The 21477-nt window shown below is 43.9% G+C and overlaps 1 protein-coding gene across 2 annotated transcripts in view; it reads left to right on the forward strand.

Moving 5' to 3' along the window:
- The window catches only part of anos1 (anosmin 1), a 308406-nt gene that overhangs the window by 263107 nt on the left and 23822 nt on the right, over positions 1-21477 (forward strand). Inside the window, exons 7-9 of one of the 2 annotated variants that reach the window (XM_085999449.1) lie at positions 5483-5688; positions 9682-9871; positions 15157-15312. In XM_085999449.1, coding sequence (XP_085855575.1) covers positions 5483-5688; positions 9682-9871; positions 15157-15312 — 552 coding nt within the window. The remainder of the gene's footprint in view (positions 1-5482; positions 5689-9681; positions 9872-15156; positions 15313-21477) is intronic. The other variant, XM_085999450.1, reaches the window with a different exon arrangement.

Below are 21477 nucleotides of genomic sequence, written 5' to 3' on the forward strand. Positions count from 1 at the left end.
ACTGCCTGTAGGTCCAGGGCAATTAGAGACTGTCCAACCATTTTTAAAAGTTTTCAATTCATGAACTTATACGCTAAAACAAATATTAATGTTACAATAATGAAACTGCTCAAATATCAAACATCAACCCTTTACAGTTAACAGAAAGGGGGCGAAATTGGGTGCCTTTGCGCCGCCCGTTAGCGCCCCCCAGTGAGTGCTAATGGGACGCAAATGGCTTTGTGACCAGGCGCGACACTGACATCGACTCCCGCCATATTCGGCAGGAGTTTTGCGGCAGTGCAACTGCATTGTGCCCCGATCTCCTCCGCCCGGAGATCATGACGTCATCAGCGTCCGCATCGCCCCAGAGGCGCCCCGGACCCGAAATTGACTTCCGCCCCCAGCAGCAGCTCCAGTTGAAAACACCGACAGTTGCAGGAGGCGTGCATCAGGCGGCCGGCCGCTTCAGGGGCGATGATTAAAGGCGAGGTGGCCGAGGTAAGTAAAAAAAAAACGTACCTTGTTCCGCTTTTTTCACGGGTTCCTGCCCACACTCTGCTTGAGTGCTGGGATGATCGCGCGGGGTCGCGGCTACCTTGGTGGTCCAGGTAGGTACTTTTTCTATTGCAGAGCCTGCAGCGATGGCCTTTCCCTTTAAGGGAGAGAAGGAGCCTTTGAATGCGGCAGCGCGGCACGGCCTAGTGTGCAGCGCTATTGAAGTCTCCACCTCGCCTGCTGCCGATTGCGCTCCACTTCCTTCTTGGAGCGCAAACAGTGAATTTTTCAAAAGTTTGAAATCGTTAGCGCCTGGCGCTAACTTTTCAAACTTTTAAAAATTAGCGCCCCGAACAGGGCGATAGTGAATTTCTCCCCCAAACTGTTTAAAAATCAAGTAGAATAAAACATTTTCAGCACTTGCTCTGTATGGTAATGAGAGCAGTCAATGCTGATAGGAAGGAACATAGGAACAGGAGTGAGCCAGTCGGCTCCTCTATCATGTTCTGCCATTCAGTGAGATCGTGGCCGGTCTATAGCTTGGCTCCATCCACCCGCCTTGGCTCCAAGTCCTTGGTGCCTTTGGCTGGAAAAAATCTATCGATCTCAGATTTACAATTATTATGCATAAAGGGGGGGGGGGAAAGTGGAATTATGAAATTTGTTGGATATCCTTATCCTGGCATTTGTTGCACACAAGGAAAAATTAATGTATCACACTGTCAGTCTGAATGGAAAACTGTAAAGCTTTCTGTTATAATAGATGAATTGACTATATTTTCACACATTTGCTGCAATTATGTACCACTTTTAAAATGAATATATTGAAGTATATGGAATTCAATATTAAAATCTTGTATAATAGAAAATATAGGTCAAAGTGATATAAATCAAAGAAAGGGGCAGTGGTCCTGACTACATTAATCCCTTTGAAAGCCATTTGGGACTAGCACAGTTTTACAATGTAGTACAGTTGGTCTCTGAATAGGATGTACTGCCATTCCTTTAGGTTTTCGAGAGCACTCTGATAGCAATTCTTTATCCAAATTTCAGAAAACAACCATCACTAAGGGGAAAATTTCCTCTGCGCACTATGTGTAACAAAATTGTAAATTTGTTTAAAAAGAACATTTATGATTGCGCACAGTGCAAAGAAGAAACCCCCTCCCGCCCCGCAAGTGGTATATGTCATGAATACTGTAGCCGCAGACCCCTTCAGGATACTTGTGCTTTTTCTGTTTAACACCAGAAATGTGCAGAGAACCCCTGTTTGCAGATACATGACAGAAAAGATATGGATACCAGCAAAGAAAGTTTTGTAATTGCAAGGGATACGTTTGCACCAAGGTTTGCATTTGCAGGGCTGGGGGGCCCTTAATAGCTCTGTTGAAATACTTAAAAGGAATTCTAGAGATGGCGTCGTGTTTCAAGACTTGTAACACCTTGTTAAGTTTATTCTCAAGGTGGCCCCTTTCCTAATGCTTGTACGTAAAAGGCGTAAAATACTCCAACTAGTTGAAAGCCTTTATCTTGATTGCTTTTGTGCCAACTAATAAGTTATATAAATTGCATCTCTCATTTCTATTCCTGAAACACGATCCATAAGGTAAAGAACACAGCAGAGCATCGACAATAATAGGAATATGGTATTTATGAAATCTTGATTTCAACTGCCATTTTCTGTTTTTTTTAAAGTTTTCTTATTATTTTCCCTTTTATAAAACTGCAGTGTTATTGTTAAAAGCAACAACCGATTGCGAAGCCTCGCAAATTTCACGGAGCTGTTGAATGAGGCACCTCCATGAGATTTCTGCCAATCCACATCAATGGGGAATGTTCTCGGTTATTTGTGATGGGTTCAGAATAATGGGAAAAAAAACAAATGATAACTTCATTCATTTATATGATGTTTATGGTTGTCAGTGCTAGTTGACTTAAGGGCTGCTCAGATCGGCTGTTCTGAGTGGGACAAATGGATTTTGGGTGCAATAGGATAATTTAAGTAATTGCTTTTTCCTTTTCTGATAAGTTTTGAGTTTTCACTTATTACTCCCCTGTTGACATCTGGAAGCCTTTAAAATGGAAAACCCTAACACCATCACTCATGATAGTCTTGAATTATGCACTGTAAATGACAATGGATCGTGTTTAACCCATTTGTCTTACAAATGTCCAACACAATCCATAAGTCATAGCACGGATGCTCATCAAAGTTTTTATTCACTGAAATCCAAAGAGTTGTATTTCTCCAATTTTAATGGTCGGTTAATGTCACGGAACATTCAAATAATTTTTGACCTGAAAGTAGCAGACTTAACACCCTACAATGAAAATAGACATACAGATTTTTATTAACTCAGACTTTTCATGAGAAGGTATTTTTGGACAGCGCATAAAGCTGAGTGAAAGTGAAGATTTGGTTCCCCAACCAAGTCTCAGAAAAACAGCTCTTAGAAATTGCTTTCTGAGAGATGAGTGTTCTGAACAGCTGCCCTGCCCCTCCCTCCTGGAACCACGATAGGGCTCCCCTTGTCCTCACCTTTTACCCCACCAGCCTCCACATTCAACGGATCATCCTCTACCATTTCCGCCACCTCCAACATGATCCCACCACCAAACGCATCTTCCCCTCCCCTCCCCTTTCAGCATTCCGCAGGGACCGCTCCCTCTGCGAAACCCTAGTCCACTCCTCTATCACCCCCAGCACCCCTTCCCCTTCGCCCAGCACCTTCCCGTGCAAGCGCAGGAGATGCAACACCTGCCCTTTTACCTCCCCCCCTTCCCACTGTCCAGGGCCCCAAACACCCCTTCCAGGTGAAACAGTGATTTACTTGTACTTCTTGCAATTTAGTATACAGTATTCGCTGCTCACAATGTGGTCTCCTCTACATTGGGGAGACCAAACGCAGGTTGGGTGACCGCTTTGCGAACACCTCCGTTCAGTCCGTAAGGGTGACCCCGAGTTCCCGGTCACCTGTCACTTTAATTCACCGCTCCATTCCCACTCAGACCTCACCGTCCTTGGCCTCTTGCATTGTTCCACAGAAGCTCAGCGTAAGCTCGAGGAACAGCACCTCCTCTTCCGATTAGGCACTGTACAGCCTTCCGGACTCGATATCGAGTTCAACAATTTCAGATATTGAAGACGTTCTGAACAGCTGTTCTTCACGGTAAAATGCCCCACCAAAAGAAAGAAAAAGACTTGCATGATCTCAGAGGCCTCCAAATTGAGCTGGAGCTTGAATGAGTGGTAGACTCAGATAGATGTTCTGAATTCAGGAAGACGTCTTAAGGTAACCTAAGAATAACATCCCATTATAAGAGGTCATATAGGCAATCCAGAAAAGAATGAGCTTTTGCTTTTAACACATTTTCTTCATTCAATTCTTGAGGCTAAATTCATGATAAGATTAAGTTAATCCTCTTATTTCTCTCTGCACTGAGTAGGTTACCAGACTCCTGAGATGTGAGTTCAAATCTAACCCGGACTGATTGGATGAAAGTTTCCTCCTATCTGCTGTAAAGATCTGGGCCCTGAAATTCTTCAAGGATTCCGCCAGTCTCCCGACATAATTCCCGAAGGAAAATTGCGGAGACCTGGTCGTGCCATTTCTGGGAGTTGTCTGGTCGCCTTGCAGGTGGCAGAACCTCCAAATTATGGCTGAGGGAGATCCAGATGCGGGGACTCTCTAAGCCGGGAGTTCCTGCTCCTGAGACTGGAAGGGGTCCCGGTGTTTCTGTGGCAGCTAGGATGCCAAGTGAAAGGAAGCATAGTCCTCTATAAAGCTTTATTTCAGCCTCAATTTTGGAATCCAGTCCAGCGAAGCAGCCTTGATGCCAGAATAGTGGCAACGTTTAAAAAAAAAAAATTCTGCCCGATTATCCTCCTTGTTCTAGGGGCTGAGGGGAATGGGACCAGAGTTTGGCAGGGGGTGGGGGGGGAGAGGCAGGGCAGAGTTTGTGGGTGGACGAGGTGGGGGGGAGGCAGGGCCTGGACAACCCCTCCTCCCCCATGGGTAGGTGAATGGTAGAGTTTTATTTAGCAACGAGCAGGTGGACACCAGAGATGCAGCTGAAGTGGTGCTTGTGCTTTCTAATGAGATGTGTTCCCACTGACCCCATAAACTCCAGCAGAGTTAGTGCTGGAAGGCACTAGTGAGCACTAGTGGGATCATGTTCCACAGATTTTGACCGCCTTATAAAATAACGAGTCTCACTCCACTTTCTAAGGGGTGCAGGCCCACAAAATTCTGGTACTAAATTGGCATTCCCACTCGGAGAAGCCACAGGGGTGGTTGGTATGGCAAATGTCGCTGTGATGCTGTAAGGAGTGCTCTTTTAAGGAAGGAGAAATGGCACAATTTTGGGGCAGTATAAAGATTCACTCTGCAGCTGACCATGCTTTCCTTCACCTGGAGTGTTTAATGTTGACAGAGTGGAAAAGTTGCACTCCTTGGCCTCGAAGAGGACAAAAACCTACCAAAAAAGCAAGATCTGCTCTTCAGACAGAAAGGAAGCTAGGGGAGGAAGACTTTAAAAGAATAATTTTGCGACTTCACACTCCAGCAGGAGCCTGGCATTCCAGAAGCACATAGGAAATTCATGATTTTCCAACCATTCCTCACCAGGAGATTATCCCTATTACTGCCAACTTTACTGTACCTTGTGTTGTGCTTTATAGACTTCTCCACTTACAGGCATTTCATCCTCATATATTGGGTGAGAGTCCAATCAATAACAGCAGCAAAAGGAATTAGCTGCCCTCAGCAAGCCGAAGGCTACAATTAAATTTTAATCTCAATATGCACCTCGAGAATTAAAGGCACTTCCCAAGGGTGGCCAGAATGTTGTATTTACTGAAGCAGAACATGTGTTAAATGCTTCACACTTGAATGTTTTAAATCAAGTTTCCAAGTGCATTTTGATTTTAAAAGAGGCTGACAATTAAAGGCACCGCGCTGTTGAACCTTTAGCTTTCACTGATTTCCTCTCTGCGTGGTTTCAGATCCTTCAGCCCCACCCGCACCATCCAATGTGAGAGTCGGCAACTTTACTGCAAATAGTGATGGTACCATTACCACGAGGATCCTCTGGGATGTGTTGGAAGAGCCTGATATCCCTGTTCACCATTACAAGGTTTTCTGGAGCTGGACCGTCAACCCAAAGTCAGTAGTGCCAGCCAAGAAGAAAAGAAGGAAAACCATAAATGGGGTGAGTGGTGTTGTGTATGTAATATGTGTGCTACTTTGAACCTATGGACAGGACTGCACTACTTGTTGGGCGTAGTGATACGCAGTACCACTCCTGGCCATAGGGGTATAAATAGTACTGTGGGTACTGATCCCCCTAAGTTCCCGCCTGTGGGCATGAAGTAAAGACCTATGTATAGTCCCTACCTCCAACCAGTAAAGACCTGTTTGAGTTATACGTTTAAGTCTTTGTGTTAATTGTTCAATACAATACACATACTTAACACTGGCGACGAGTCGGTTCGAACCCTGCGGCAGTTATTCCACAGCGGCTTCGTCCAAAGACAGGACGTTGAAGAGAGGTTCCAATCCTCAACACCCCACTGAAAACTGAAGGGCAGCAGAAATCCTGACAGCTTCCAGCGACTGGAAGCGACAGGCATTAGGACCCTGAAGCCTCCATAACCTCGTGGGTAAGCCAGAGCCCGGGAGGGAGCGAGCAAGAGCCGCCGAGCGGGTGAGCCAGAGGCCGGGAGCCGCTTCAAGCGGGAGGCGCTTAGCGGGCCAGCGATCGCACCGGTGATAAGGGCTGAGAACCGTTTCGGGCGGGCGGCGCACCAGCGATCGCACAGGAGATAAGAGCCGCAGTCGGGCTGAAAGTCAGCGACGAGAAGCGCGGGAAAACCGCCATTGAAGTGGGCGGGGAGAGCGAGAAGCGCGGGAAAGCCGCCATTTTTCGCGGGAAAACCGCTGGGGAAGAAGGCAGAAGCGGGAAAACCGCCATTTTGTGGGCGGAGGACGACGGCAAGAGCGGGAAGCCGCCATCTTGGATAACAGTAAAAAAAAAAAATCTGAGAAATTGCAAATCTGATAAAGTACTACAATGCCTAAACACGGGAATATTAGCAACTTTGATAGTGACATCGAAGATTGGGCCATATATGTTGAACGAGTTAAAAATTATTGTAAGGCCAATAAAATTCGTGAGGCTGATAAAGCACTAACATTATTAAATTTAATGGGTGCGAAGACATACGGGCAATTGAAACACCTGTTATCACCAGATGAACCGGCGGATAAGACGTTCGATGAGATTGTTACTGTCCTGAAAGATCATCTAAACCCCACGCCGCTGATGCTAGCGGAACGATTTAAATTTTACGACAGAAGGCAGCTACAGCATGAAAGCAATGCTGATTATTTGCTGGAATTGCGTAAATTAGCGAAATATTGCCAGTTTGGAACGGGACTGACAGAGGCACTTCGAGACAAATTTGTGTGTGGTTTATTTAAACAGGATACACAAAAGCGACTGCTCGAGGAGAATGAGCTGACGCTTGAGAAGGCGGTCACTATGGCAGCAGCACACGAAGCCGCAGCGAGAGGCACGGCGGTAATGCAGCTACGGTCACCGGAGCTCCGTGCACACAAATTGGGTGTGAGTTCTGGCAAATGTTATCGTTGTGGAAAGACAACGCATGATCAGAACCAGTGTTGGTTTAAAAACCAAGAATGTAGAACTTGTGGTAGGCTTGGACATATAGCTAGAGTATGCAGGTCAGGGAAGAAGACCAGCAACAAGAAGTCACCGCAAGGAAAATACGCAAAGGTACACAAGGTGACCGAACAGGAGTCCGATTCAGACGCTAGCAGTAATGAACTGGCTAGCTTAAGCTGTAATGAACTGGCTAGCTTAAGAGTACTCAACGCTGGTAAGGGTGCAGACCTCCAGACAATTTGGGTCACTCTTCAGATAGAAGGAGTCCAAGTAAAACTGGAATTGGACACTGGATCGGCATTGACGGTCATAAATAAGAAAGATTACGGAAAGTTATTCCAACATATTCCCCTACAGGATACGGGGATTATATTGAAAACATACACGGGGCAAAGAGTACCCCATCGGGAAAATAGAGGTTGCAGTGGTCCACAAGGGCGAAGACAGTCAAATAATGGACTTATATGTGATATCTGAAGGAGGTCCTCCACTACTAGGACGGGAGTGGATTAGGAAAATGAATATGGACTGGCATTTCCTACAAACAATAACGAGTGAGAACTCGGTGAAGATAGTCGGCCCAGACTCTGGAACGGATGATGGTAAGCCCAACTCAGGTGCAAAAGACAAAGTTTCAGCACAGAATTCCACTGAGCAACAACAACATAGTTTAACTGTGGCTTCTGAGTCTGGCAAGTCTACTGATGTGCCCATTTCTGAGGGACACCGGGCTCGAACTCAACTCCATTTCAAACTACAACAGCAATTAGAACAAATGCTTCGCCGTTGTGAGCAAGAGTTGAATGCAACGAAAGAGTTCTTTGATATAGAGTTGGAGAATCTGGAAAGACAACAGAAGCAGCTGATGGAGAAAATGGAGCAGGAGCACACAAAACGTCTGATGTCAGAGGAGTTAACGGTCAGCCAACTCCTGCATATGCTGAAGGACAGGACTCTGAAATGGGAAAAACTTGAACATGAACTTCAATATTCAAACGAAAGGGGTTCAGAGCTCTCAAAGGTTATTGGAAGAGCTGAGGTGGCAACACAGACTGAGATGACTGCAACAGAGCAGCCCTTGGATGCCAAAAGTACGCTGACTCACGTCAACGTAGAACAACAGACCGCTGAAACAGCTGCTCCGGTAGAGGGATTGCATAGTCCGATCAATCAATCTCCAAAGGAAGTTGAAGTATTAAAATCACAAATGAGGTCGCTAGTAAACGACTTGCTGAAAGCCCAGAAAAAGCTGGATGCAGAGGTACACATGAAGAAGTCTCTTCAGGAAAGATGTCTGGATTTGGAACAAGAGCTGGCTAACGTCCAGCTGGGTATGGAGGAAATAGACGACCCTCTCACTGGTCTAGCTCAGGACGACACCGAATATTACGATGTCCTGTCCTGCCCAGCTTGTAACTTCGACTCCCAAAGTGCAGAAATCATGGAGGAGCACCAAAAGTCTACGGAACATCGGGAGAAGCTGGCTCTACGACGAAAACAGGAGGAAGAGAAGGAGGAACTGCGCATGCAGCTGGCAGCTGTGGCAGCTGACAATGGAGCCCAGAGAGTCTCCAAGAAGCAGAAAAGGAAAAGTAAAAACAGAAGATGACCCATCTGAACCATTATCACCTCTACCAGATCACACACGTGGTCCCTCCGAACGGAGCCAATTCAGTTCGGAAGTTCAAACTGTTAAATCCATGGAAGGACTATTGAATGAGTCACTCCAGCAACGTGAACCGACTACACCACAGAGATTGAATCTGTGAACTGTTTTCCGCAGAGACTGAATCTGTGATCTGTTTTGACATGAAGTTATCTATGTATCTATGTTATTCTGTTATGTAAACCTGAAGTTATATATGTATATATGTTATTACGTTATGTTAAATGGGGAGATGACTGTAAAGCTAGGAAGGGAGGAATGTTGTGTATGTAATATGTGTGCTACTTTGAACCTATGGACAGGACTGCACTACTTGTTGGGCGTAGTGATACGCAGTACCACTCCTGGCCATAGGGGTATAAATAGTACTGTGGGTACTGATCCCCCTCAGTTCCCGCCTGTGGGCATGAAGTAAAGACCTATGTATAGTCCCTACCTCCAACCAGTAAAGACCTGTTTGAGTTATACGTTTAAGTCTTTGTGTTAATTGTTCAATACAATACACATACTTAACAAGTGGGAAAGAAAATGTGGTCAACCAGTTAAAACAAAAGTATGAGACACAAATGCTTTGTGTGGCAGTGCATTTCCCACGCAGTAAAACAGGAATACAACACATCTCTACATATTTGTGTGTGCATCCACCTAACAATTTATGATGATTGTATGCTATTTTGGTTTGCAAATGAGGGGCTAAATTTGGTAGGGTAGTTCAATAAAACACAGGAATTCTGTTTTCAAAGACCACAGTTGAACTTTCTGCTTGTATTCCATGTTGGAGCAGAATTTAGATGCTTATAATCAGACCACATACTGTATGCATAATCAACAGTGTTTCGTACTCCTTACAGTCTCAAAACTATGTGATCTTGGAGGGACTCCAGCCCAACAACAGCTATATGGTGGACCTGCAAGCTGTAACGTATTGGGCTCAAGTACGTCTAAAAGGTCCCAAAGTCTCCCTGTATTTTGGCACTCCTCGAACACCCAGCATGAGTAAGGAATCATTTTCTTTTCTGATTATTGCAGTGTTAATAGCAGGTAACTTGAGATTGCTGTTTAATGCTCAGTGTGCTCATGTCTTAAATGTATTTTTACATTTTAACAACCTAAGCTTGGAAGTCACTGTCAGCGATGTTACTGTTTGAAGGCTCGATGCAGCCATATCAAACACTTCTCTCTCCACTATTTTAGCAGAGGCACCATCCCATTGAAAATGAATGGGTTAAAATAGCCAAGAGAGCAATTTCATACAAGCTGTGTACAATAACATTGTCGCCAGTAATTTCAAATCTAGTTTCCATCATCTAAAAATGTGAAATGTATCGGATATTACTGAACGTTCTACTACTGGAGTGAAGGTTTATCCCATCTTACCACACTCCTTCCCACGTTTCCCCTATGAGATCTACTGCAATTAGGGTTGTCGTTGCATTGTGCTATTTGGGAAAATCATGTTTCCATTGCTTCCCCCTTGTTTATTTCACACATAATTACATGGGACCCAATAGTTACCTCGGAGCGGGGAGGAGGAATTATGGACGGGAAACGTCCTGTAGCTGAAACCTTTTTGATTTTTTCCCCAGGTTTCCTTCCCAACAGCCAGCCTGATTGGTAGGCTGGCTGCCTGTCAGCGGGAAAGCCTGCAGCAGAAGGTCGCAGCGGAGGAGTAGGCAGGGAGAGATCAGCATCGGGGGTGGGTCTAGGATGGGGGGAAAGATTGCGAGGAGGTGAGATGGTGGTCGGAGTGGGGGGGTGGCAAGATAATTGTCTGGGGGGGTGAGATGGTGGTCGGGGAGGGGCGAGATAGTGGCTGGTGAGGGGCGAGATGGTTGTCTGGGGGGCGAGATAGTGGCTGGTGAGGGGCGAGATGGTTGTCTGGGGGGGCGAGATGGTGGTCGGGGGGGTGAAATGGTTGTCGGGGGTGGGGGGGCGAGATGGTGGTCGGGGGCGGTGAGATGCTTGGGGGGGAGATGGTGGTCAGGGGGCGGTGAGATAGTTGTCTGGGGGGGGCAAGTTGTTGGTCGGGGGGGCGAGATGGTGGTTGGGAGCGGTGAGATGGTTGTCGGGGGGAGATGGTGGCCGGGGGGAGGAGAAATGGTGGTTGGGAGAGCGAGATGGTGGTCTGAGGGGCGAGATGGTGGTCAGGAGGGCTGAGATACTGGTTGGGGGAGCGAGATGGTTGTCTGGGGCCGAGATGGTGGTCGGGGGGGCCGAGATGGTGGTCGGGGGGGCCGAGATGGTGGTCAGGAGGGCCGAGATACTGGTCGGGGGACGAGATGGTGGTCGGGGGACGAGATGGTGGTCAGGAGGGCCGAGATACTGGTCGGGGGACGAGATGGTGGTCTGGGGGGCGAGATGTTGGTCGGGGGGGCCGAGATGGTGGTCGGGGGGGCCGAGATACTGGTCAGGGGGGACGAGATGGTGGTCAGGGGGGACGAGATGGTGGTCGGGGGACGAGATGGTGGTCGGGGGAGCGAGATGGTTGTCTGGGGCCAAGATGGTGGTTGGGGGGGTGATATGGTGGTCGGGGGGATGAGATCGCGGCGTGGTGAGTGGACAGATTGCGGGGGGTGTTTACAAGTTAGCTTGTTGGGCCAGGGGGAAACACTCCTGCTCCTCCTGGCCCACAAGTAATGCTGTAAAGGCACTTGCCTTACGGATCCAGCCCTCTTTGCCTCCTTTTACCTCCTTTTACCAAGGCCCAGGAAACCCAGCCGACATTAGTTGAAAATAAAAAAGCGTATTAAAATGGAGGCACACAGCCTCATTAAAAACTTTTCCCGACCAACCCTTCTCAGAGAGTGGTTGGTCGCCCCACCGCCTTCGTTAAACATAGAAACATAGAAGATAGGAGCAGGAGTAGGCCATTCAGCCCCTCGAGCCTGCTCCACCATTCAGTGAGATCATGGCTGATCATCCAAATTCAGTACCCTGTCCCTGCCTTCTCCCCATATCCCTTGATCCCTTTAGCCTTAAGAAATATATCTAGCTCCTTCTTGAATATATTTAATGAATTGGCCTCCACTGCCTTCTGTGGTAGAGAATTCCGCAGGTTCACCACTCTCTGGGTGAAGAAATTCCTCCTCATCTCTGTCCTAAATGGCTTACCCCTTATCCTTAGACTGTGACCCCTGGTTCACTGGAAGTGGGTGGGTTTCATGCATGTTGGAGTCAGGTTTGAAATTTTTAAAATTTTAACTTTTCACCTGACTCAAACCCAACTGTTTTTGGGGGTTAAAATGACCCCATAGCATTTACAGCACAGGAACAGGCCATTCGGCCCAACAGGCCCATGCTGGTGTTTATGCTCCACAGGAGCCTCCTCCCACCTTACTTCATCTCACCCTATCAACATATCCTTCAATTCCTTTCTCCCTCATGCACATATCCAGCTTCCCCTTAAATGCATCTATGCTATTCGCCTCTATGCTATTATCTGGTCATTATCACTCTGCTGTTTGTGGGACCCTGCAAAAATAAAATAATCTCACCTTCAAAAAAGTACATCGAAACCAAATGCAGTTTACAAGACCCAGAGAAATGTGGGTCTGCAATTCGACTGAGTCTCTGGAGGTCAGTGACTTTATACTGGAGTGTATTGCAGATGATGGGAGAACTACATCCATGCTATCAATGACATTCTCAGTGCGCTGCCTAGCTCCTCCTTCACTCCTGTGCCTCCGCATTTCTTCTGTGACTTTTGCTGTTCTGTTTTTCTTCACTTTGTGCCCCTCCTTCGTCACTTCGCATCTCTTCCCTTTCACTCTTCTGTTTTTGTGTTTCTCTCGTGTTTGTGGCGGCCGCCACAAGGGGGTGGGGGAGTCACCAGCATTGGGAGTCAGTTTGCTGACAGAGAGAGTCCGATTCAAGCAGGCAGGCAGATGGGGAGAGGCAGGAGCACCAGGATTTAAGCAGAGGGGCACTGCATCAGGTTGGGGGAGAGGAAGGATTACACTCAAGTGGGTAGACAGAGTGAGGATTCTGTACTTTTGTACATATTTTGTCACAACTACCTATAATATCCTCTTGTTTTCACAATATCTTGAGGCCACTGCTATAAACCTCGATACAGGATAAAAAGCAAAAAAAAAAATTTCTATATATTTGGTGACTTTCTGATTAGATGGAAATTTGTAAAAAAAAAACAACATTGCAAAGACTGAAAAAAATAAGAACCTTCAAGATTCATTCCTTTATGTCAGCAAACATATTGGATAAGTGTAGAATCCCTTTATTTTTCTATTAAATTATAACAACCAGGTATTGAGCAACTTCACAATCTTCAGCAAGTGAGATCAGAGGGTGAAAGAAAAGATGGCAACAGCATTCCAGGCAAAATGACATTGAAATGACCTTTGACCCCGAGTAACAATGACTTCTCTTGCCCTCTGAATTCATCAGTCTCTCACTATACTGACCGGCTCCGTACAGCTCTTGTAATATATGCTGTCCCATTCTGCAACTTTTAAGGATGGGAGTACTTTCAGGATAATATTTTAGCATCATAACATTCAAAAGCTGACTATTTGCACGTAAGCGAAAGGATACATGGACTAGAAACCTGAATGTGGTCTGTTAAATATAATCTCATTTTCAGTACAGACTGTTGATTAGCTGGGAAGTGCTGCACTCTTCAGGATGTATCATCAGAGGATAGTAGAACAGCAAACACAATAGAGTGACCTTTACCTCTTGGTCCCACAGTGAAGGTGATTGCTGTCAAATGTACTGAACGGACTTCATGTGGCTAATGAGCTGAACTTCTAATAGTGAATAGAGCCAAAAAGTATATATAACTAAAACAAATATTGACTCCAGTCACTGGCTGTAAGTACTCAAGTACTGTCATATTTACAAAAGCCTTTGACTTTAGGTACCATAATATATTCTAAGTCAACTTTCTAATCCATAAGGCAATGCGTATAGCCTTTTAAAGCAGTCAATATTTGTGTAATATAATACAAACTTGTCACTCATTTAAGGAACAGATTGCAGTCAAAGTTTAAACATCTAATTTGAGCCATTTGCGCCTAAACTGATACTGATGTTAAGCACAAATCTGAGATTCATAGAGCAAACAAATAGATTTTACTTAGTGGCCTGAAGTGCAGTATATTGCTGTGTAAAGAATGCATTTTTATATTTAGCATGCCGTGCCTTTGTGTTGGCATGTTCAAATTCAACAGATTTGAACAGAAAATTGGACTTACACAGTATAGGAAATTTTTAAAGGCCTATTTTCTCACCAGTATGAGGCACAAAAGGGCACACTCCTATTTTTTCTGGGAACAGCAGTGTAATGTTGCTGCGACACTGTCTCCACAGTCTGGATATCAGTGATTTGAGACCAATCACTGAGAAATCTTTAAAGTGATGGCTGGATTGAAGAAACATGGGGCATGATTTGCACACACCTAACTGGCATTTGCATCATCAGCAACTTGATAATGGCACTATAATGATATTGAAATGATTATTTAATGCTCTCTTTGTAGTGAATAGTACATTGGTGCCTCACCTTGATCTATGCCACTGAGTTGGAAGAGTGCAAGCCCCACTACAGGCTGGAGTACACAACCTAGGCTGACACTCTAGTGCAGTACTGAAGGAGTGCTGCATTGCCTGAATTTTGTTTTTTGGATGAGACTCTGTTTAGCGGTTCCATCGGTTCGGGTGCACGTTAAAGATTCCATGGCACTGTGCAGAGAAGAGAAGCGAGTTCTCTCACTATCCTGGGCAACATTCCTCCCTCGAGCAACCACCACTAAAAACTGGTCATTCATCTCATTGCTGTGCAGATGATGGCTGTTGCCTACATGATAAATCTCTACACGTCACAGTAATTCAGTGTGTGTGAAGTAGTTTGATGTTTCTGTGAGATATAGGATGGTGTAAAACTGCAAGTCTTTATTTCAGAACCACTTCAAGTTGAAGCTGTACAGGTGGACTGAGCACTCTGCCTGTATGGCAGAGACATGGTGCTGCCTCTGGAGGTGCTGGGGCAACAAAAGCCATTTGAGGTGGTTCTTGGTGCTCCGGAGACAGCGGCATTGCCTTGTTTACTTTAATGTGCTGCCGCCATGGTTGGACTTGTTGGCAAAAGTGCTGTAATGCAAATGGTTTAATGGCTTAATAGTAACAATGAGTGGGAACCAAACTGGCCATTTTTCAGAATTCCCCTTCTGCAATGGATTTGGGGACATCTTAACTTGTCTAAAATAATGAACAGGACTTGCACTTGGATGGTGTACTCCATCAGCTGCACAAAACATGACGTGTTATTTTGCAGCAATTGCTTTAACACTGGCATTATTTCTTCAAAGGAGAGCTATCACCTTCAGCAACAAAAGCCAGGCATGGTGTTGTCAATGCCCTCCCATCATCTCATGGGAAAAGAACTATGCGTCTCATTGATGTCGGGGCCCCTTTCTATCAGGACAATCAACTTCAGGTTAAAGTTTACTGGAAGAAAATGGAAGGTATGTATTTGTATACTATAAGATACATATCTTCAAACCTTAAGTAACTCTTGACATTCAATCTCATGTTTTGCTCAGCGTAACAGTGAAACTGAAAGATTTGTTACCTGTAGGAGGGAAGCAATAAGGAAACAAACAGTGGTGGAACAAAGAAATTAATTTTGGATATCAAGCAGCATAATTTGTGACAGTTGAAGGCATATTCTCTTATGTTGGTGGCTTACTTTCCATAAAGCATTGGCATCTTTTCTATTACTCTTTTTTTGTACCTGCCCATTTTGAATTGCAGTTGTAATGTTTATTTAACTTGTGTGGATGGCACACTGGGTTAGCACACTCATCTTTCACCTCGAAGACCTGGGTTTGAATCCAGCCAGATTGATCAGGTGAAAACTTCTTTCCTTTTCTCCTAGGTATAAAGGTCTTACTTGAGATGTGTTTGGATAGCCTCATTCCAGCTCTAAGCACCAAAACAACAATTACTTGCATTTATATGGCGCCTTTAACGTAGTAAAATGTCCCAAGGCCCTTCACAGGGCCAACACAATTTGACACTGAGCCACATAACGAGATACTAGGACAAGTGACTGAAAGTGTGGTCAAAGAGATAGGTTTTAAGGAGCATCTTAAAGGAGGAGAGAGAGGTAGAGTGATGAAGAAGATTAGGTCAACTGCCTATATATAGAGCATAAACTAAAGTATCACTTAGTGATGGTGTAATGATGGTTGTCTTGGGAAATGGTAAGGTAGCACTGGTCGAGTAAGAGGTGCTGTATTGAAACTAGGGTAAATGTACTTTGTCAACACAGATTAGAAGGAGCTTTCATTTGACATCTAGCCCATACTACTCCTGCCCAGAGAGCATTTGATGCTGTCATTGGGAAGCAAGGAGGAAAAGTGTTCCATAAAATCTAAAAAAAATGCTTGCCCAATACCCTAACTGTTGTCACGTCTGCGTATTATTCTCTCCTATGTGCTAATTGTGAGATCATAGGTGTGACAGTAATTTACTTGAAGTATATAAAAAAAGACCATGTAACAACGAATAAAACAGGAAGCTAGTTATTGTTTCTAACATTCTTAGTTGGAGTATTGTAGGTGCCTCTGAACTGACAGGGCTGATGTGTATGTTTAATGAGCTCTTGTTCAAAATAAGAATAGAAACATAGAAATATAGAAACATAAAATGATTTATCTAGGAGTTATAAAACTGATTAGCATTAATATAATATCATAACCATCAAGACTAATGATGAAGTTATTTCTAAATATCATTTGGACTCCCAAGATTAGATTGCAACCTTTAATTTGCTCCTTGGTATCTAATTTATATAATGTGTGCTGTGTGCAGAAATAAATGTACATTATGTTAGCAACTAAGTAAAACATTTTAGGGATTCCTAGGCATTATTGAAACATTCCAGAGTCTGAGTGACATGTTGAGTGACTCTCACTAAAGGGCATTCTACTCCTGAGGTAAAGACCCTTGAACCTTTTAAATTGAAAATGGATAAATATTTGAAATAGAACATAATGGGGCGAGAGCAGGACAGTGCGATTAATTTTGGATTGCTCTACCACAGAGCTGGCAGAGGCACAATGGCTCCTTCTGTGCTATAAACATTTACGATTCAGTGATTCCTTTGTGCCTCTTAAGAAACTGGTGAGCATTACTTGTGTTAACTGTTAATATTGCCCATATATCCTGGATGCTTCAGCTTCATCTGAATCTTGGAGCACCAACAATGCACATGGCCATTGGCTGTGGAGTTCCAAGATTCCATTGAAGGAGATTGCACAGTCCTTAGACTGTCACATTAACAACCGATCCAAAATCATTTTGCTGTTGACTAGTCTGTTGCTAAACATGATCAAAAGGGTTCCTCTGGGCTAGTGGCAATGACGGACAAGTCTGGTGCTCTCCGACAAGCCTATGAGGGCATCCCTAAGGTCTGGAAGGAGCATTAAACTTCATTGGCATCCAATCCAACAGGCTGTAGCAAGGATCTATCTGAATGGAGGTCTGAAAAACTGTTGGGAGTGTTCTGCAACAGATAGAAGGCCTTAATGAGCCAATTTGATGGGAGGAAGTGGATTGCACATTGCATTGCTTAGCTAATAGCAGGGCAGCAGGCATGAACAGTGTGCAAACGTGATTTCTAAAAGCCTCTCTAGGCAGGAGTGTGGGGAGAATGGCAATGGTCATGGTGAACAGCAATAGATGTAGAAGGGGGATCGCAGTGAACCAGAAGCTGTTAAGGTGGTTCTTTGGGTTGTTCACCTGAAGACCGGCGGAATAATCATGTTGTTGTACACAGGCTCATGAGAAATGTATAGGACAGGTTTTGGCTTCATTGAGAGCACAGAGTATTGTAAGACTCAGGGAAACCTACTTATATTATTGCCATCAATTTTCCAGTGAAGTTACGGAGGTGGAGCGGGAGCTGCTCCAATGAAAATCCCAGCCACATGCATCCGCACATTTGATTATGTAGTATTGGCATAGCATTCAGAGGGGCACTGCAAATGATCAAGCAGTTATGAATAGCTTGGCATGTATATGTTAAGCTCACGTTGAATCCTGAAAAGACTGACTATTCTTGGTTGCCGAGTTATGCCATAGTTGAGACATTTAGTCACATATAATGAAGAATAGCTGGAGGGAAAAATCAAATTAGCATGGTACCTTCCCAATTGGAAACGTAAGTCAGAATTCTTCTTGTACTTACTGTATTGGGGGAGGGTTGGGTTTATGACAGACCTTAACAGCTACTATTACTTCATCAACATGTCTTAGTAAAAGTTAGTATCCTCTTGTCTACCTATATAGAGAGATTAATGGATAGTGGAGAGGCCTTGAAAACCACAAAAGCATTCTATAGACATGATCTGAACACCAAGCTATGGTTAGAGGCTAAAAATAAATCATCTTTCATCTCACCCCTACTATGTATAAGAATGTTGAGCACTTTTTGTTCATTTTACCATTTTGTCTGTAGCTGATAAAATGCAGACAGCTTTCATGACTTTTTCTAACAATGTTTTGATTCTCATGTTAATGAATAAAATCACCATTTCCCTCATTGTTAAAAGTGAAGAACAGTAGTGAAAGAAGCAGGTACATAGCTTTGTGTGTATGTATGGATTAAGAGTTGTTGTGGCATTTTATCAGTCTCTTGTGGGCTTCTAGGGTAGCTGATGGCTGAGAGCAGTGCAGTATGATGTTACCAAAAGAATATTAAAAAGGTGTTTGTTACATGATTACTTTAGATTTACAGATTCTGAGGAAATGGTATCTTTGGTCTATATTGTTCATACATTATTGTATATTTCCAACTAATCAAGATGTGCCCAAGAAGGCATTATCAACTCTTTGCTAGCCCTGCTAGCTTACTGTCTCGACCAACCACTGACAACAAGCACTAGAAAAAAAATCTCTCACTGAAGAGGAAATGGAAAGATGGTTAAAATGAATTCATTTAGGTTTGTTTTGATGAGATTAGACTGAACTAGATATCAAACTTAAGTCAGTTAGTGCAGAGCAATACCATTGTACCGTACAATCCTAACATGCTGAATAGCACCGAAGTATATAGAAACATAGAACAATAGGAGCAGGAGTCGGCCATTCGGCCCTTCGAGCCTGCTCCGCCATTCAATATGATCATGGCTGATCCTCTATCTCAATACCATATTCCCGCTCTCTCTCCATAACCCTTGATGCCTTTTGTGTCTAGAAATCTATCAATCTCCTTCTTAAATATACTCAATGACTGAGCCTCCACAGCCTTCTGTGGTAGAGAATTCCACAGGTTCACCACCCTCTGAGTGAAGAAATTTCTCCTCATCTCAGTCCTAAATGTCCAACCCCGTATCCTGAGACTGCGACCTCTCGTTCCAGACCCCCCAGCCAGGGGAAACACCCTCCCTGCATCCAGTCTGTCCAGTCCACTTGTGGGGGGAGACCAAAACCAGGGGCCACAAACACAAGACAATCACCAATAAATCCAATAGGGGATTCAGGAGAAACCTCCTCATTCAGAGAGTGGCGAGAATGTGGAACTCACCACCACAGGGAGTGTCCAAAGCGAACAGCACAGACACATCCAAGGGGAAGCCAGACAAGCATACGAGGGAGAAAGGGGAGATACAATGGTTGAAATTTGCTGAGGCAGCTGTATCTCTGAGTTGGACAGCAGGAAGGAGATTTAAAACTGGTGTCTTGGGTTGTATGGGTAAGGTTTGAATACAACCATGGTAGTTGAGAAGAAAGGTGAACTAGTAGGAGATAGAGATAAGAGGTGGACATACATAATTCACAAAGATTAGGCTAATTCATCTCCCCCCCCCTCTCCCCCCCACTGAAATGAACAGATCCATATATTTTTCAATTAGTGGTTGCTTTGTCTTGGAGCTTGCTGGAGATGTTCTGAAGAACATCTGAATGACTGGGTTGTAATGACATAGTTTAAAAATATGCTTGAAGAACTGACAACAATGGTTTATTAAAAAAATGTTCAGGAATTACATTACATAGAATTTACAGCACAGAAACAGGCCATTCTATGCCCTATCTCACCCTAACAACATATCCTTCTATTCCTCTCTCCCAGCGTACCTAACTAGCTTCCCCTTAAATACATCTATGCTAATCGCCTCAACCACACCATTGGTAGCGAGTTCCACATTCTCACCACTCTCAGAGTAAAGAAGTTTCTCCTAAATTCCTTATTGGATTTATTAGTGACTATTTTATATTTATGGCCCTTAGTTTTGGACTCCCCCACAGATGGAAACATCTTCTCTACGTCTACGCTATTGAACCCCTTCTTAATTTTAAAGACTTCTATCAGGTCATCTCTTTGTCTTCTCTTCTCTAGAGAAAAGAGCCTTAGCCTCTTAATTCATTCTTTCCTGATAGTTGTACCCTTTCAGTTCTGGTATCATCTGTCTAAATCTTTTTGCCCTTTCTCTAGTGCCTCTATATCCAGTTTGTAATTTGGAGACCGGAACTGTGCACAGTACACACAATGTTGGAGGTTTTTTTAATCTATTTTGAGAGTAGATTCTTTGTTACACCAGAGTTAGAAGGGTGAGCCTTTAGAATACATTCTTAAAATGTAGTAAGAACCTTCAAAGAACTACATAAAATGATAGCGTATTGCAGGTTTGATGTAGGTCTTGAGGGATAGGCCAAACCTGTGTTGCAGGACTTTAAATAATACCATCTGTGATTTTCTTACTATTCTGCTAGACTGACCAATTTAAGTACGCCCAGTACCTGGTTTTAGATAGTTTATTGACAATCTAGTATGTAGTTACATTTATGATCATCTCTTGTGACAGATGCCTATTGTAACTTTCCAGTATTCTGTCACAATTACAATCATGTGTGTCATAAGTATCCAATGAACAGTTATATCCACATAGGTCACATAATTGGCCACCTGTCATAACAAAAGTTGGGTATGTAATTAGCCAGGACATCCTGCCAGTTCAGTAACTGACCGGCTTGTACCAGAAGAGCTCTCAATATTCCCCATGATTATAATAATCACTACATAGTTCTGTTACAGTAAGCTACCGAATTCTATAGTTTACCTCCAATGTACGACTACATTCAGTATTGGAGAATCTGTTGCCATAAGTGGTGCCTCTTACCAGAAACATTATAGGATTTTGAATCTGTTTTATAAGACCATTAAAAGCTCATAAAGCAGCAATAAATTCCTGTTAGTTTGTCAACAGGATCCTGTGAACAATTTTCAGTATTCATCCATTATTTAGTTACATTCCTCATACTAGTGACAAGTTAAATGCCGTGGTGGTTCAGTGTCGCCAAAAGGGTATATAATACAGTACTGTGATGTGTGATGTTTAATTAATGTTTAAAGGGTATAGACCTGATGCTTTCTGAATACAGTACCAAAGAATTAGATGTTTAGTCAGCAGAACAGGGTAGATTTCACTGGCACTTAGCTTTGCACGGCAGGAGACCATAATGGGAATTAGGACACGGAATAGATTGCACCCCATACGATTTTTGTCCATTCAAATTACTTTTTATTTATTTCTCATTAATTTGAATTGCTGAAAAATCTGATCTCTGCACCCGACTTCCCAATATGTGCACAGGTCTGCACTGGGAGTGCCAATTTGTAAAAT

This window comes from Somniosus microcephalus, chromosome 10 (assembly GCF_052327205.1).
Source record: "Somniosus microcephalus isolate GS21.2 chromosome 10, FLI_Smic_1.0, whole genome shotgun sequence".
NCBI classification, from domain to species: domain Eukaryota; kingdom Metazoa; phylum Chordata; class Chondrichthyes; order Squaliformes; family Somniosidae; genus Somniosus; species Somniosus microcephalus.